This window comes from Manacus vitellinus, unplaced genomic scaffold (genome assembly GCF_001715985.3).
Source record: "Manacus vitellinus isolate BGI_N305 unplaced genomic scaffold, ASM171598v3 scaffold_38_pilon, whole genome shotgun sequence".
Taxonomy (NCBI): domain Eukaryota; kingdom Metazoa; phylum Chordata; class Aves; order Passeriformes; family Pipridae; genus Manacus; species Manacus vitellinus.
This window is the reverse complement of record NW_021940526.1, coordinates 6,107,463-6,126,038: the sequence shown is the minus strand read 5'-3', so window position 1 is coordinate 6,126,038 and position 18,576 is coordinate 6,107,463. Positions and strand designations below refer to the sequence as shown.

General features: G+C 46.2%; 1 protein-coding gene across 2 annotated transcripts; it reads right to left on the bottom strand.

Moving 5' to 3' along the window:
- Positions 1–187: 187 nt before the first annotated feature.
- On the bottom strand, positions 188–17,584 carry PPP4R3B (protein phosphatase 4 regulatory subunit 3B). Of its 2 annotated transcripts, XM_018077524.2 has the most exons (15): positions 17,489–17,584; positions 12,433–12,531; positions 11,213–11,833; positions 8,593–8,670; positions 8,289–8,405; positions 7,515–7,631; positions 7,026–7,157; positions 6,485–6,587; positions 5,620–5,661; positions 5,184–5,342; positions 4,677–4,846; positions 3,564–3,703; positions 3,200–3,384; positions 2,573–2,775; positions 188–1,897 (listed from the first exon to the last, which is right to left on the bottom strand). In XM_018077524.2, exons 3-15 carry the CDS (start codon positions 11,759–11,761, stop codon positions 1,802–1,804), a joined length of 2,091 nt encoding a protein of 696 aa, XP_017933013.1. In that variant the 5' UTR covers positions 11,762–11,833; positions 12,433–12,531; positions 17,489–17,584; the 3' UTR covers positions 188–1,801. The 2 variants fall into 2 exon arrangements, with proteins under 2 accessions (XP_017933013.1, XP_017933011.1); XM_018077522.2 differs by lacking the exon at positions 17,489–17,584 and having other exon boundaries at positions 2,573–2,697; positions 12,433–12,525.
- Positions 17,585–18,576: the final 992 nt, after the last annotated feature.

The window sequence follows — 18,576 nt, the reverse complement described above, 5'->3', positions numbered from 1 at the left end:
GGGGGCTGGAGCCCTCAGGGGCAGCACCACTGGCCCAGGTCCATCCAGGAGCTCACACCTTCCCACCGGGATCCCAGCTAGTGCTGGACAGTTCCTGTTGGAACTGCAAGGACAACTCATCTCCAACAATGCCCTAAAACGGCCACAGATAACTCACCCTGTGTAACAAACCAAACAAAAGCAGGAATTATGGAATTACAGGGTCACATTTTAATTCCTGAATTTTACAGTTCAGCATTAATATCACCACATGTATACAAATGGTGTAAAACAAGTACAGTGGTATCTTTAATACAAAATAAACTTCTGTTTTATGGAAAAAAACTATACTTCATATCTACACAGACAGCCCATCTTTTTCCAAACAAGAGCTAAAATTAAAACTACCAAAAAAAAAAATAATCTCCAAAACAGAGAAACTGCTTCAGTTTAAACTATTCCAGGAGAAATGGACCCATAACACGTATTACAAGAGTGACCTATGTGGTGGATTGCAGCTGGTTCCATCCTTTAACACTTGGGAAATTTCCTCTCGCTCTGCCATGATCTCGGATCACAATGGGCAAACTAACATTAAAATATTTACAGTTCACGTGCTGCTCTGCGAAATAAAACCTGGACTGTTTGCCTCCCCCAACTGCCTGTCACCTCCCCCTGTCACCTCCCCCTGTCACCTACGTGGAATGTGCTTTTGTTTGTTAAAAAAGCAGCTTCTGTCCCACCCAGGTTCAGGTGCTGCTTGTTGATCCCGCCCCAGATCCCGGTGTTCTCTTGGCAATAATTCCAGCTTGGTCCACGCTGACCTGGGTGTTGACCTGCTGCTCTAATTCCTCCCGAGGAGAAGCCTGTTAGTGTTTCTCATTCCCACCTCCATCCTGCAACGTGAACTCACACACAGGGGCTGCTCCAGCTGAGGCAGCTCTTGGAGCGACAGGGAGCGCGGCTGGAACTCGGGATCTCGCCCACCTCGACGCCAGCAGTTCTGGGCTGTGCCATGGACAGCACCAAGCAGCTCCTGCAGAGACTGGGGAAGCTTTTGCTCCTTGGCATTGATATTACTGATACTATCTAACCCAAAAAGCCAAGCCAAACCTCCCATTCTGGATCCAGCTTCGTCCTCTCCTCTGGGGAAACAGAGCTCAAAGCTCCCCTGAACTGTTTGACCAACTCCACATGCACTGGAACTGCAGCCTCCCTCCCTCCAACCATGAGAAATGTCATTTAGTTGGTAAGAAATGGTCCCAAAACATGGATTGTTCTTATGCAAACAGAGTTAGTTTTCCCTTAAAATTGTTTTTAAAAGAGGCATTGCTAAAAGAACACAACTGACAGCACCATTACAAAATTAAGATTACTGGGTTCAAAATTTAAGCTCGACTTTTATTTTTTTTTCCTAGTTCTGTTAAACACTGGGGAAACCCTGCAATATATTTTAAAAAAAGTATTACCATACCTTTCCCTCCCCCTGCCCTCCCGACACCTGAGACTTTCCTTGCTGAGAAGCCATCATCCAGGTTCTGAGAATACTAACCCACTTTTTTTTTTTTTCATTTTTCATTTTTTTGACAGCCTGAATGGCAGACTCCTTACTCTCTAGAAAGACATTAAGTTCCTTGGAAGCTTTGTGTTTACAGAACTAACCCTTTCTAGCTGATACACCGAGTTTCTTTTGCTACTCCTCGTATTATCTTATTTACTCATGGGAGAAAGCTTTCTGAATCAGACTCTTTTTAGCTCTTGAAACAGTTGCAGCATTTGAAACCCCGTAGGAAAAGTTCTTATTCCAAAGTTTTGGTTTCTTTTATGAACCCAGACGAGGTCTTTTCCTTGGAGATGTCTCCTCCTCTTCATCATCATCTTCATCATCAGGATAATCCACTAGGCCAACTAGACTTCCCTGCCAAGTAGAGAAAGGGAAAAAGGAAGTTCTCACCTTGAAAAAAACCCAAGGAATGTGCAATTTTAGGACAAGCCCCAGCCCATCTGCCAGGACACCACGGCCTGCAGCAGCGGGTTTTCTGGTGATGCCTTTGGCATTCCAAGACCCATTTGTCTGGAGAGTGGTCCTGAAGCTGCAAAAACACTGGAGCCCCCTCACTCCTCTGGGTCTGGCCTCACAACTGTATGGAAGTCCCTTCTGAAGCTCCCTGCTGGATGGACACAGACCTGCTGTGCACCCTGAGATCCCTCTGGCTGCTCAGCCTCGGGGTGGGCAATCAAATTCCTGCCCCACTTTTCCATAGGTGCTGAGGGGACGGAGATTCCAACAGTGCAGGGCTGTGCCAGGCACCACAGAGGGGCCATCACCGCCCTTGCCTGCTCAAAAACACCTGGGAACTGCCTGGACAGGGAGCACTAACAGAGTTCCCAAAAACCTCAATCTCCCCTGTCCATGGAGCAGTGACCGGGCAGGGAACAAGCTGAGGAGTGGCAGCAGTGAAGCCGTGAGGAAAACACGGAATGAGACCGTGGCACCGGACACCAAGGGGCTGCAGTCCCGCCCAGCCCTTCCCTAAACCCTCCCCACCCGCTCAGGGTTTTGCTGAGCCCCCCGTGCCAGCCCCTGTCCCACCTTGGGGGCCGTCACCGCCGGGGCCAGGGCCGTGCTCTTGGAGGAGGAGCCGTTGGAGCTCACCGGGGACGTCTGAGCTGCCACCGATTTACTGTTGGCACCGTTGGCACCGTTGGCTGCGCTGGCTGAGTGGGAAAAAGTGAATTTGAATCCCCCAGCTGAAGTCCTTTTGGGAAGATTCTCTTTGTCTTCGCTCTCCTTAGCTGAGGGACAAACATTGCCACACTTAGGAACAGCTGCACACCAGGAGCACCATCTGCATCACAGCACGAGCGCGGGGCGAGAGCCGACGGGTTTTTTGGTTGTCCTTTGTCTCCAAATGGACAGTTCCCCATCCGGCCTCACCCAGGGCCCTCAGCAGCAAACTGAGCAGGGCCCACACGCTGAGGGCCAGGGCTCACTCAGAGCACACAAGCACAGTCTTGCCTTTGAGTGCCATTTACACTAAACGCGTGCCCGGAGCAGTTTAACTCATTATTTGAACCCTGAACTGGCTTGCAAAGACACGCTCAGATCTCCTGCCTGACTGACACAGAACACCCTCAGTGCTGCTCGTGGTGCAGAGCACAATCCATGGGTCTGCCACGGAGCCCTTCCAGTGCCAACAAGCTCAAGCAGGGTAAGTACCTTTTTTAGTCTCCATAAATTTTTCATAGCTATCTGGGAAATCATCCTCCTGCTTTGACTTCTCGACTGGAGGGACAACAGCTTCTCCTTCTTCCTCCTCATCCTCATTGAACCACATCTCCTCATCCTCCTCCAAGGCTCGGGCGTCCCTGCGGAACCTGTTGCTGCGCAGGATGGAGGGGACGCTGCAAGAGACACGGCACAGGGGTTCCAGCTCTGCTGCCGGGGCACACCGGGGAGCAGCAGCGGCTCCCAGACTCTCAGGGGGAGTTTGGCCCTCCATTCCCAGCTGTACCCCCACCCCAGCTGGCAGTGGTGTGCCAGCTCCCCGGGACAGACCCAGAGCACACAAAGCAGGGCCCACCTGTTCAGCTTCTGGGTCTGTCGGTCTTTTTCTTGCTCATATTTTGTCTTCAGTCCCTTGAACGTCTGAACATATTCAATAGATTCAAGTGCATTATAGAAGTTTTCAACTATATGTGCAATAAGGGACTTAATGTCTTCCTGCAGGAGAACAAGACAGGGTTTCAGTCTCACGTGGTCACAGGCAGGAGCTCAAAGTTTTTGAGTTTAGTCTGGAAAGGAACTGATTCCTTGCCTAGAACCAAAATATTATTGTACAATATTGTACAAACGTGAAGTATTCAGATTTATCTTCAATAAAAGCTGAGATCCAGAAATAATTACTGAATTTCCCACAGACACAGACAATACTCAGCAGTGTCCCAGTGCAATCTGTGATGCTCTCATGAACCAGGATGTTTTATCTGGGATAGCTGTGCCCTGCTCTCCCTGCAGCTTCCAGTTCTCCCAGTACTCAGTAACTACAGCAGCTCCCATGGGACAAGGCACCTCTTGGTCAGTGTCCCTCTAACAAGTCTGTCACCACATCAAACCCTAACATTCCAAATTTTCTTCTTGCTGGAAAAGACAGCAGCTACAATATCCTGTGAGTAAAAACTGCCCTTCACTTTCCCAGGGCACAGAGATTCCCTGGAAAGCCTCCCACACGTCGAGGCTCTCCCAGCCAGTGGCTCAGGAGCTGCTCCAAGTCCTTGTTTCCCAAGGAGCTGGGTGCTCCTGCCTGTGCTGCCCACACACACAGTGTTCCCACACACACTGATCCAAAGCTGCCACTGGCCAGGGAAACACTCGTGTAGGATTTAAAGGACAACGTTCGTAGCCAAATTAGTCTCACTGAGACCCCCTGATACCCAGATTTAGTGCCATACAACACATTTCCCTTCATTCCTCAGTGCCAGGTTTGGTCCAGAAGCACCACAGGGAAGCCCTGAGCGGGACTGAGCCCCGGGACAGCTTCACACCAGCAGGGCCCACACGCCCTCCGCGGTGGGACAGTCACGAACAGCGGGCACGTTACGGGGTCACTTGACCTGGCTGTTTATGTCCAGGAGGGATTTGAGGTGGAAGGGAAGGGTTGCCATGTGCCCAGGGGTCAGAGCTGAGCAGGACTCACCACCCGGATGAACTCGAAGAGCTCGATGACGGCAGAGTTGAGCAGGTTGTAGCGGGTGCCGTTGTCCAGCAGCGCGTTGATCACGGGCTCAAAGAGGTTTCCCTTGGTGATGTAACGGTTGTAGAACTCATCCTTCAGCCCAATTATCCTCCTCATGAAGCGAAGAGCACCTGCACGAGCAAAGCAATTCCAGGGTTCACTAATCCCGTGCCTGGTGCTGCCCTGAGGAAGGTGCACCCCAAACCCAGAGCACCCAGGAGCACCCTGGGCAAGTGCAGCAGCAGCAGGTGCTGACAGGTCACCTTTCCTTTTCCTTCTCTCACTTTCCTGGGTGTTTGAAAGCCATCAGGGACCACTGATCTCTGTCTAAAGTCCAGCAGCAATTACTCAACAGGAGTCAGTAGTAAACAGGGAATTACCAGGCATTTTAAGTGCCCACTGGCACTGGAACAGCTTCCCCAAGTGCACACAGAGCTTGAAGGAGGAAATCAACAGCTCCATACTCACACAAGGCCAGGAAGGTGTGTTTGGAATTCATCAAGACCAGGACTCTTCTCAGCAAATCTTTGTTCATGATGTAGTTCTTGATGTGATATGTGTGATGCTCCACACAAAAAGTAAGCAGCTCCAGAATTAAGGCAAGTAGTTGTGCCGTTTGATAATTATCTGTGAGAGAAATGAACACTTAAATGATACCAAAATAAACAATGTGCAGTCATGCACCAAATCCTCACCAGGCTCAGCTGATATTGCAGTTCCTGACACAGTTTTTAATGGATTTTCGTTTTACTGCGTTGCTTCCAGTTGTCTCAAGTGAAGCAAAGCACCCACATCTATTTCAATAAAATGCATTACAAGAAACAAACCTAACTTTCTCTTTTAATAAAACACCATACACAGCAAACAAGGTAACTTCCAAAACTCAAAGTCAATTAAAACTTACCAGGACAAATTGTATTACTCTTAGTGGATCCAACTACTGCATCTGACCGAGAGAAAACAGAAACAAACATCAGGAAAAGGTTTTCAAGGCGCTGTCAGTATTTCAAAGATGGGGATAAACAATCAATTCTACAGATGGCCAGACTTTTCACTAGATCAAAAGTTCCTGGAAGCTATACAGAAATCAACGTGCAACAAGGATGCAGCCAGGGGAGATTTCATTTACATTAAATAATATTTAATTTACATTACAAAGTTTCCAACCCCAACGAGGTGAAAGTATGTAACCTGATACTTACAATATTATCCCTACATAGAATAAAGTGCCTGGTCTAAATTTTTCAAATAATACACTCAGCACTACAACAGATGTTTTTACCAGGTTTATTTCTGTATAAAATGCCAAAACATTTTTTTTTGACTTAATAAGAGAAGATGGGGAAGATGAAACAGATGTTTTCACCAAATACATATTGGTTTGATTTAATCTCTTGAAAGAGTGTTCATGAAGTCCAAGGCAAGAGGCTTCACAAAGTCAGCATCAAGACATGTTAAACTCCTGTTTGTAAAGCACTAGAGGCAAACTAATGAGTGTTATTTGCTTGCAACAAACAAAAGATTTCCAATTCTTTTACTGGCACCAGGAAAAGTTCAAGAAGAACCAAGGTGAGGGAGTTCCGAGCTGCCCTGCTTTGAGTCACAAAACAGCTGAGGGCTCTCACAGCAGTTTTGTAAACTTTTGCACAAAAGCCCCTGTGACCTACAGACACCTCCTGCTTTACAGCAAATAGTTTTAAGAATTGTACTGATGAAGTTAGAGTGCTGTTAACAACAGAATATTAGCATGATCAGCAGCAGGGCAGTACCTTTCTCCCCCTTCTCCTGGGCCGTGTTGGCCAGCAGCGGCGCCGTCAGCACGTGCATGCAATGGTTGTAGAAGAAGTTGAGAAACTCGCTTTTCTCTGTTTTCTGAAAGAAAAATCACCTTATTAAACACTGGCATGTGGGCATAAGCTCTGAAATAAGAAAGAACAGTAACAAGGGAGACAGCCCACAAAGAATTCCACTGACTCCTCCAGGTCTGCCTGGACATTATCAGTCAGGCCTGCAGATCTGTCTTCGCTCAAGGAAGACTCTTTCTTTCATTTTGGGACATCTAACCAAGGTAACTGTCACCAAAAAATCCCCACCATGCAAAGATATGCTGGAAATACATCAATAACTCGGAATGCTTGACAAAACTTGTTTAATGAATACCTGTACAGTGCCCCAAAAACATATGTTTTATTATCAAAAGCTGACAGAAGCTGCAGCTTGTTATTTAGCTTGTTAAAATTCACTGTCAGCCCAAACACAGAGAGTACAGGTTTTTAACTCTGCCCAGGCAGCAGAGCTGTGTTTGCTCACATTGGCTGTGGCCAGCATGTTCTCGGGGTCGATGAGGGTCCTCAGCAGCCCCATGAGCTGCACAGCTCCCCCCAGCTCCGGGTCAGTGTCACAGATCATCTGCTCGATGACCACGTTGATGAGGAGGATGTCCTGCACAGAAACCCCAGACAAACACGGTCACACACACAGCCAAGGGGGGAAAGCAATTCCCCTAATTTCTGTCAGTTTTTAGAAGACAAATTCAAGTGAAACTGAGGCATGGAGACACACTGGGATACAGGAATTCTGTCAAGCACAACCCTCCACACCCACAATCCTTGTCAGTCACACTGTGACCTCGGGGAACACCAACACGCTCACAAATGTCTGTATTTTAAATCTACTTTGTCCTGTGTTTCTAATACTGACGTTTTTGGGTCAAACCTCTCCAGAACTTGGGATATGCTCGTTTTTTCCCCTGTTTGCTCTAAAACTGGTATATTCAAACTCTGAACCACTTTCACTTACATCATCACTCTGCTGGGCCTCTTGCATCACAAATTCTCGGACCATGGATGGACTAAATTCTACCAGATAAGAAAATATATCTGTAGCAGCAGATCTAACTTGCAGATCATCCATTCCCTAATAAAAAAAAAATAAATTAATAAGTTAGAACAAATTAAGATTGGTATTTATTATCAAGTAAAGCTGCAAAGGAAAGGGATTGGAAAGTTTTGAGAACGTTTCACCGCACAAGTTTCTCTGAGAAACACAGTAAGAGGGTTGCAGAAAAACAACAACAAACCAGCAAGATGAACTGCAATGGTCAGGCAGCAACAGCTGCTGCAACCAAAAGAGTGAAAAAAAATTATGTTTTCCCACTGCTGATTAGGAAAGATTAATCTGCTAATGACAGGATTACGTGATCTTTCGGGCAGGGACCAGCTCACAGTTCAAGATTATCTAAAAATACTTCTTTGGCCCTGTCCCAACAACAACCACAACAACAACAATTGAGCTGCCACAGGAAAAAAAGAGCCTCTTTCAATCTTTACAGCTCCCTGGCACAAGGACTGCACTGATCAGACTTCTCTGCCACACAGAGTAACAATGGCCAGAGCACCCAGGTCAGAGCCTGGGGGCAGCCTTTGGATTCTGAATGTCCCTGTCACCTTCCAGCCTCAGCAGGGCAGAGCTGGCCCAGCAGACTGACACAGGGCTGCTCAGCACAGCCCAGACCTGCTGCAAAGGCTGGGGCTTTCTCTATTTTATTGCAATCAGCCCCAGGCATTCACTTACCATGACAATTTCAAGAGCTGGAAGAATTCCCAACTTGGCCAAAGTTTTGAAAAAGGCGTCTCTGTTCTGAGGTTGTAACGTCTGAGAGAAGGCGCAGAACTCCTTGAAAAAGTTCACCTGTTGCACAGGGAAAATGTAATTACAGGTGCATGAGTCTGACAACCCTCTGGAAGGAGGAAAGAGTTCCAGTTTGTAGCAGAGTGTGCGTGCTGGGTGATTCCACAGAAACCAGCAGAGCAGTTCCACTGTTTCTGTTTCCTGGCTGCAATTTAAGGGCTGAGGGACCCCCCGAGCTCACACTCACCAGTTCACACCGTTTGTCATCATCTGTAGCTTCATCTGTTAATTGTGCAAAAACTTCAGACAGAAACTTCTCGTCTTCCTGTGGAACACACAAAAGGAACACAGCTTAGAGAGCCCCTGAAAGAAGGCAAAGCTTCCACTTTTGTAGGATCCCACAGTGCAGCAAGGCCAGCACACTTCCAGCAGGATCATTCCCAGTGGGTTTTGGACTATTACTGGCTTTTCATATTCACACCCTCCACTACCAATAGATATTTAATACATACAGGACAACACCTCACTTCTTGTAAAGCATTTCAGTCACCCCATTGCTTAGGACTCAAGAGGTACCAAAAACCCAGGGTGACATCACCATCTCTCCAGTGTTTGGGCACTTCCTGCCCTCTCTGTCCGGTGATTTCTCTGCACTCCTTCACATGGAGAATCGTGCTGGCATCCTCTCAAATCAAATGTCTGTTATCTTTTAAAGACAATATAAATCTGAAAGCAAACAGTAACACACTACAGCATTACAAAATTATGCACTGACCCAACTCTGTGAGCTTCTGCATTGAACAAGCAGGAGCAGAACAGCAGCACTATAACAAATGTACACCAGGTTGGCACTGCAGAACATGGAGGGTGCTCACCTCTCTATCTGGCCTTGTGCTGCCACTAAAATCTGTGCTTTATTAGGCTGACTTAATACACAATTGTTACAGTCACAGCAGTGCAGCCAAAGACTCATGATTTTTTTTTAAGATGTGTGGAAAGAAGTGCTTTACAAACACGGGATACCTGGACCCAACATCCCAGAGCGCACAACGTACACAGACCGAGTGGTTTATTTTAAGCTTTGCTGGCTTGAACAGCTTCATTAAGCCTGTCAAAAACCAAACCCACACCATACCAACAGCAGGTATGCCAGAAAATCCCCACTCTAGAGAGATCTCCTGCTTTCCCAAGGCTGCTCCAGAGTAATCCCGATGTCCCAGAGCCCAGGCTGGCTCCAGGTTTGTTTCCCTCCCATCCCCAGCAGCACTGGGACCCAGTGCTCCGTGGCACGTAGGAAGGAGCTTTGCTGTGGCCAACACAATCTGCTCCTCCCATGAGCTGCCCTCAGCCAGGGAGCTTTGCCAGGGGATTTGGGGTAACAGGAGTCCAAGGCGCTCACCAAACCCAAAGGAGCTTTAGAGCTCTTGTGCCACAACGAGGAGCTGACTGACACCAGAGGGCTGGGACAGCAGCCCTGAGCTCCACACCACCAGGGAATTCCCCTCAGTTACAGCTCTTCCATGTCTGCTTTCTCCCCAGTTGTAATTCTCCAGGATCAACATTATTTGTAAATCATCACCCATGTCTCCTTTACAAGCTTTAAAACAAGCAGGCAAACCTACGTGCCACATATTCTGATGGCAAAGAGCAGGGACAGAGTCAGCAAAGAACTGTCAGAGGGTTTCAGAGCCTCCTGCAAAGAGCACTAGAGGGAACAGCAAACCACAGCACAATTAAATATCCAGCACTGTAAGGCCTCAATGAAAAATAAATTTACAGGACTTAAAAATCTCTAAATGGAAAGGACTGTGGCCTCAGGAGAACAATGCTGAATTTATTTTTAGTTTCAGAAAACAGATGCAAAAGAATTTAAAGGGAAATCTGTATTTAATACAAAGTCGTTAATTTTGCAAGGGGGATTTAATTTTTAGTTTCTTTCTACTATTCAGCCACAAAGAAGAAAGTAGAAAGAAGCCAAAAAGCTTACTCATGCAATTCTGTGCAATTATTCAGTTTGGACTTTTTTTCCAGTCCTCTGTTGAACTCTTTACCATATTCCACCCATATCTGCACTCATTACCATACTCCATATGGATGTTATTTCTCCAGAGCCCCTCTTTTCCCACAGTTTTTACTCTTCTCCATTCTCCCTGTTCCACAGAGGCTCTCCACACCCAGCCCAGGAGCTTTGTCATCTGTTCCACACAAATGTGGCCTCCTTGGACATGGATCCAAACCAGAATAAAGCCCCTTTGGTACCCTTTAGTTCACACTGGAAACACCCAAATGCCCTGAAGTTCACACACAGCTCTTCACTGAGGCTCCTTCCACGCTCCAGCTCCGTTGGCACACCCATGCAGGACAGTTTTTGGCAGTGACATCTTGGTTATTTATTAATTATTACTTCTGGGTATCAGGATGAAAAAAACCCCAGCAACTAATCCCTCGATTTTTATGGCAACATGAACATTTGAAATCAGCACCACGAAGTAACAGCAGTGTAACAGGAATGGTTCTGAACGTGCTCTTTGGAATCACAAACCCACAGAGTTTCTTACAAGCACAGCACAAATGCCCCTCATACAGAACACTGATATTTGTTCCCTAAATACCTCTATAAAACCAGCTCAAAAGGTCTCTGTGGCTTGGCAATCAAGGAGAAAAATCTTTCACTGTTTACAACCTGTTAAAAAAAATATCAAATTTACTCACCTGAAATCTACCTTTTCAAGATACAAAAGCAAAGGCATCCAAAAGAAAGGGACACTGTGCAAATGGAAGTGTGTGTGATTAACTGTAATCCACTGGAAGCTACAGCTACAGGTATCCACACATCATCCATCCAGAGCATACTGAAAACCACTTACCTGCAACATACTGACAATCTCAACTTTGTTGAAGAAAATAAAGGAAGTGAGGGTAGAAAGAAAATTCTCTTCAAAAACGGATGGTGTCGGCAAGATGATGTCCTGAATATACTGTACCCTGTAAGTCTGGTGGATTTTTTGCCTGAGTTCAGAGTCTGTGATAGGAATAACCTCCTTAAATTTTGCTGTTTTGGTCAAGAACTCCCTGTGCCGCTTGGGCTGAGCCAAGGAAGGGTCGTACTCCAGGCAGCCCACCACATCCATGATGCACTCGTCAGAGAACATCACCTCGAACAGAGTCGCTTTGTTGAGGAACAAAATGCCCCGGATGATCTCGTACAAGTGGTGCAAGCCCTCCGTGTTCTCCAGGTTCTCGCACACCTGGAAGAGCTGCAGCAGTTTTTTGATGTAGCCTTCGTTCTCCAGGGCCAGGGCCAGCTTCTCCCTGCGGATGGGCGAGGACAGGACAGAGGTAACGAGGTCGGCGATCTCTTCAAGTTTGTTGAGTTCACAAGTGGGAAGGTCAATCAAGGGACTGGTTTCAGGCATCTCCTCTATGTGCTCCTCTTCCGACTCAATAAGGTCCTGTGTGACTTCCACCGAGGGATCCTTGCCCTGAACCTGAGCAGAGAGTGCACACAGTTACTGCCTCGTCCCAAATCACACACCAAAATAATCAACAACTGACATAACAGCACATCTCCACTGCCTGCTTTGTCCCAGGGAGGGTTATGGTAATTTCCATGTGAAGGCTGGGGCTTTTTAGCCCCTTTGGGGTTTTTTTTGAGTCTTTGGTCTGACAGTTTGGGCTCTGCCACCTCTTTGCCTGTCCCTGGCACATCCAGCTCCTTATTCCTTGCAGCACGTCTGCAGTTCCCCTGCACTCCAACAAGCTGCCTCCTAGGGCCAACTGGGACAAGGACAATCAAAACCTGGAGCTCTGGCAGCCCCTTTTTAATAAAAGCAATCCCACAAACCTCCCCAAAACAACCAGCCCCTGGGTGTCACCATTACATTGATTTTTCACAAGCCTGACACTCCATCACTAAAACCACAACTGGTGCTCTCAGTGGGGCAACTTTAGATCTTACACAGAAAAGGCACAAAAAATAACAAAGAGCATTTGCTTATTTTACAAGGAGGTTTAAAAAGGATGCATCAAAAGTCACAGAAGACAATAAAACACCTAGAAGAAACAAAATGTGTAAGGTGAACTGTACCTGGCAGATTTTTTCCCAAATCTCATCACAGCCAGCTTTTTCTTGAAAACTCAGTGCTAAATCATAGTTCTCTGCTTCTGACCAAACAATCAGGGTGTCCTGTTTAAGATAAAACCAAGAAAATAATTATTCCTGAAACAGGTCTGCATTGCATATTAATCTCTAATCCCTTACAGCCAATGTCTACAGAAGAAAGTTTTAATTAAGTTACATTTGTCAATAAAAGAACATATGACACTAAAATACTAAATCACCTGTTCTGTCATAAGGAACATCAACTTAAACCTGCAGTAGAACAATTTAAGTATTTTCATATTTAGTAAAGCTGAAACAAACCCCTAAGATTTCAGTTTCCTCCTCAGAAGGGGTTTCAGACAGCCCCAGCACTGACAGGAATAATGCCTGACGTTCACATAATCTGTTCTGAATTAAAAGACACACAGCCTGAATAATATAAACCTCCTAAGTTCTTACTAAAGTTACCAGCATCTTGCCAGCTGCTGCCATTTGAGCAAGGTTTTTTTTCCTCTGTCACTATTGTCTCCATCAATTCCATCCCTGCACTTGTACAGAAAAGCTCTGGAAGTTTCACTGGAATTTCTGAATAGACTAAGAAGTTTTTGTAAGAGGTTTTACTGGGACACTTGCTGCTGTACTGTGAGGAGGGTAGGTCTGTACCCTGACATTTAAATACAGAGTTGATGTGGTTTAACCCCAGATGACAACTAAGGACCAGCCAGCTGCTCCCTCACTTCCCCCAAACCAGTGGGATGGGAAGGAGAAATGGAAAAGGTGAAACCCACAGGTTGACACAGTGTTTAATCCAGGTAATAAAGGAAAATATAATTAATAATTATAATAATAGCAGCAACCAAAAGGAAGCTAAAGAGCAGAATAAACCCCAGGACAGACAAGTGGTGCACAACACGGTTGCTCAGCCCCCTGACTGATGCCCCCGAGCAGGGATCGGCCCCTCCCAGCCACCCCCCCCAGTTTATCCACTGCCCATGGTGTTCAATTGTTTGGAATATCCCTTTGGCCACTTCAGCTGCCCTGGCCATGCTCCCTCCCAGCTCCTTGTGCAGCTCCTCACCTGCAGGGCATGGGAACTCCACAGTCCTTGATTTAAGGAAAGCATTGCTCAGCAACAACCAAAACATCCTGTGTTATCAGTGCTGTTCTCACCCTAAACCCAAACCACAGCATCCACTAGAGGAAGAAATTTATCCCAGCTGAAACCAGGGCAGCAGTTCAGCACCCTGCAGCAAACCCAGGTAAGTGTCCAAACTGAAGAGCTCTCTGCTAACTCTGCACCACAGTTGATGGGCTTCAGCAAAACAGTTCAACCTGCAACCACGTTTGTTGACTTCCTGACCCGTTACCGCAGCTTAAAGGCTAAAGTGGTTTTTAAATACTAGCCAGCCCTTGCTTAATGGTCAGTGAGGTAACTCACTTCCCACACTTACAATGTTCAATATTCACCACACAACCTAGCAAGGCTTGTTAAGTCTTTACCTTATGCATCACTTTTGCTGGAAACAAAATATTCGGAGTGGTATCTAAGCCTAGCAAGGAGATCCAAAGAAACACCAGGAAATGATAAGCTCATTGATTACTGTCTGTAAGGTGCTCATTATATCAAGAGATCAGCCTCCCTCTCCCAAAACAGGCCACACTAAAACCAACTCCATTTGCACAGACTCCATTTTTATTCCCTTTCTTACCAATTTTTACGTATTTCTTTGAAGAAACCAAGTTTTCCCATTCTGGAAAGAACTGGGCTCAATGAACTATGGTTTTAGTGCTGCTCATGAGAGTTGCTTATTTGTACTGCAGTGTCCTTGTTCCACTGGCACTTCTATCCCACAGCCACAAATGTTCCCAGGAGCCTCCCTGCTTTTGGGCCCACTCGAGTGCACAGAGGGTACAGCTCCTTACAACTGACACTGTTCTCACTTCCAGCTGTCCCCCCTCATCTCCAGCTCAGGGACAGCTGGATCTGTTTGCTGTGGGCCATTTTATAGGCAACAGTTGAACTGGGCTTCAAGGAAAAAAATACTGTCAGCTGCAGGCACTGAACAGCCTGATCAGCTCCCTGATCCGGTTCTCTTCCAGAGATTAATCAAAAAAAAAAAAGAATTATTAAGTACAATTTTACAGCTGTTAAAAAATTCAAAATCTGAAATGTGTGTCTTGAAACATCCAGTGAAATGACTGATGCCCTGACACTCAAATCAATGCACTCCCAGGTAGGCTGAGGCTCAGAGGTGCTTCACTGAACAAAGGACACACATTCAGCAGCTCTATTCATAGCCCAGGATGATTCAAGTCAGAGAATTAGTGCAGTACCTTAAAATGACTCCAGGCATCCATAGGGACTGGAGGCAAAAATTTGTGAGAGTTCTCGAGTTACTGAATGGTGCTTCTTACAATCTGTACTGCCCACACAAAGCACAAGTTACATAAGCTTCTCCAAAAATATTTCAGAAAGACTGAGGGATGGTTTCATCAGAAGATAATGGTCCAAAACCAATATAAAGTGATCTGGCACACGGTTCCTGCACGACCTCAGCCAACCCCCGAGGAGCACAGCGATGCTGTGCCGGGTATTCCATATATCCATGGTGCTGCTCTGTCCACCAGCAACACTCCCCAGTTCACTCAAACACCACAGGAAGTCAAAAAAAAATACTAATTCTGAACAAAAATTTCAGCTCCCAGTAGTTCAAGCCCCTCTTCAGTGCTGGTTTGCACAGTGCCTGCTGCTCCCCCTCTCCTCGTTCCTGCTCTGGCCCCTCACGCTGCACGGGGAATCAGATGGAGGGACAAGCTGATGGAAATTAATCCAGCAAGAGGACGTTTTCAGCTCCCTCAGTTCCTACATCTGACCTGCCACACAGTGCTGTGAATAGAGTGAAATAGGAGTGAAGAAGCCCTCTGGCAACTGCTTTAACAGCCCCCCTGCAAATGTGTTAAATCCCAGCCTCGAGGAACTCGGATTTTGCCTCTAGCAAACGGCTCTGTTGTCACATGAGTGATGGCAACTCCGGGTAAAAGATAGGATTTGCACACATTTTCATCTCAGAGCACACCTAAAAAAAGTTAACATCAGAGGCAGCATTCCCAGCAAGGATTTCTGTAGCAGTTCCAGCTCTTCTGCCAGTCCTGCCAGGGAACAGCAACCTTGAGCAGAGGGTGAAACAACAAATGGGTGTGGTAACAACTTTTCAAACTGCTCCTGCAAGAGGCTCCAGAACACATGTGACCCTGCCCCTCGGCCAGTGTGGGGTGTTCCACGGGGGAACACACCTCCCAAAGCCTGGGCCCAGAAGTCCAGGGGGATCTCTGCAGGCTCTGTGTCCTCTGCATCCATGTTACCAGAGATTAGAATCACAGACTGATGCACAGCACCCAAAAATCAGCTGGCTCCCTTTTTTCCACACAACACTGTTACACAAATCACAGTCTAAGAGTTAACTCTCCTCTAAGTCCATTCAAGGCATTTACATGAAGACAGATGTGTAGGCAGGGCACGTTTCCCTTCTGCCAGGAAACATCAACCTGGCTCTGGAAGTCATCAATCATTATTCCTCTTAAAAAAAGCAAACCCAAACTTCTTCAAAAGAGTGAACAGCGAAAAAAAACCCTTTCTGCCACAAGGACACAAAAGGATTAGAATCAGGAACAAAAGCCAACCAAAATAAACCTCAGCTTGAGGTTTTTCTAAACTATGACCTACCTTTTCCACGTGAAAAACGACAACCAAAGCTACTTAAGTCACTTGAAACTTCGCTACCAATTAAGTGAGAAAAGCTTTCAACTAATCGGTTGTATGAAGTTTCAGGAAACAGGGTGCAAAAGGAAGCGTTTTAAATTCTACAGGGACATAACCTGCATTTGTATTTTGATGTGTATTGGTTTCCCCCAGTAAACAGGAAGCAGTGCAAGGCTCTGCAGAGCTCCACGAAGATCATCCTCCTTCCTGAGCGTGGCCCACCCAGGGACAGGCCTGTGGATGTCACCCACCTGACTCAACCCACCCAGAAACCACAGCAAACAGATCCTTCTGGAAAGGTTGGCCCAGGACTCCAACTCCCTCCTAACCTGAAGTGAGCCAACCCACGATCAAGAGATAACAAAGTTTCTTTCTCCAATTCTCACACTGTCACTAAAACTAAATCCTTAAAAGACGTCTCTCTTCGGACTCAGGAAGAACAAAATTACTGTTTCCCAGTGCTGAAACACTTCTGGGTGCCACAGTGATGAAGAACAGGAGCAAATACTGAACAAAAGGAACAGAGAATCTACTGCAGAACAAAGGAACAGACAGAAAAAAATCCAGAAAACCCAGGAGAACAATGTAGGCAGAGACACCAAAAATTAAAGCTGAAAAAGGGAAAACAATGAAAGTGATAAAAGCAGTAGAGGTTCAGTAAGCTGATTTTTTTCAGTAGATTAGCCAAAAATGACCTATTAACATAGCTCCCAGCTGCTTTACTGCCTTGTCTTGCAGCAGGTTTTCCCCAAGGAAAAGGAACCATGCAGGTAAGTCTCACCATGGCTCAGAGCCTTCCCAAGGACAGCACAAGTTTTCAGGGCTTAAAATAAAAACTGAACAGCAACAATAGTGAAAGAAGTCCCACAAATTCCTTTATGTTACTCCAGCAAAAGAACTCAAGAAGTAAATAAATACACTTCAACAGAACTGGCCAAAGAAATAATACAGCAATTATTTCAGACAGCTTGGGGTGGGAGACAAAAGTTACACATGTATGGTTCCAACTATTTTTTTCCTGTAATGAGTTCAATATTTATCCAACTTGCATACGTTATGTTCAAAGCCTGAGGTCTGAAATGCTTTTTCAAGACACACATTTTAATTTCTAGAATTCAAAGCGTTATAGCCCCTACAGGCTTCTAAGGAAGTTTTTCACCTCTATAAAAAACACCATCAACAGTTCCATGTCATCCCGTTTTCCTGAAAAACACAATTACTTCAAGCACAAAACAATTCCTCAGCAATCAGAAAAAAACAAAGCCTAGCAATAATACTTGCCTGCTGTTTTTGATATGCAGTATTTGGATTTATCTTCGATTCTAACAGTAGTGAACCTGAAAAAGGTACGAAGAGACATTTACTGAGTTCAACAAAACAAACATCTCCACTCCTCTCACACCACTGCCCGTGTGCCAGCCAACACAGGCTCAGCTTAATCCAAATCTTACAGAAAATCCGGGAGAACCGCCTTCTTTAAATATAACTCCCTAAAATAAGCCGGGTAAGGCAAAACTCCACAGAAATATCCACGCTAAAACGTAGTTCTCTCTTCTAATTTAGTCTAAAATTCTTTGCAGCGCTCTTTTCTCCCAAAACCTGGTGCAAGAAGCAGCTTGTTCAAAGGCCATTTACCAAACCTGCACGAGTTTGCAGCAGTTAAGGTGCTGCCCAGCATAAAAATGTTTTTGCCCAGGGAAGCCACGTGGGCCGCTTGCTTTTATTCCCTTCAGCTGCCCTTCAGAAGTGAATCATTCAGATACTATACGAGGGGACTTTATCTTGTGTATGCAAGTAGTGTATGTCTCCTGGCAACAGCTCCAGAGCAATTTATCCCAGTCTTAGGTGGTTTATTTAGCACATTAGCACCTGTCGGCTGATGAAGTGGGGAGCACGTACCTCCCCACTCCAAAAAAGCCCCTTTAAGGTGACTTTAAAGCGCAATAAAACACGAGGAACGCCACACGGCTCGAGTACAATCAGGGAATTCCTGAAGGGGGAAAAAAGAGCAAGAAACAAGCAACTTTTTGCAGCAGTAGGAAAGGGAGGTGGTGGTGGGGGAGAATCATTTCCAAAGCAAAGAAAATCATTCTGAAAGCGAACAAAATGTCGTCACACGTAACAACCCCGGCCCCGTGCAGGTGGAGGAGTTGCAGCTGGTCGGGGTAACTGCGTGGGGCTGAGTCAGGGCAGGGCCAGGTGGGGTTTTAAGGAAAGTTTTTCCCCCCCGAGGGTGGCTGGGCACCGGGCACGAACAAGCACATGGTGGGAACCGCGGGGTGGGGTGTGCTGCCGCGGGCCGGGGCTGCCCTCCCAATCCCGCAGGGGCCCTTTCCAACCGCAGCGTATTCCACCATTCCAGGACTCCA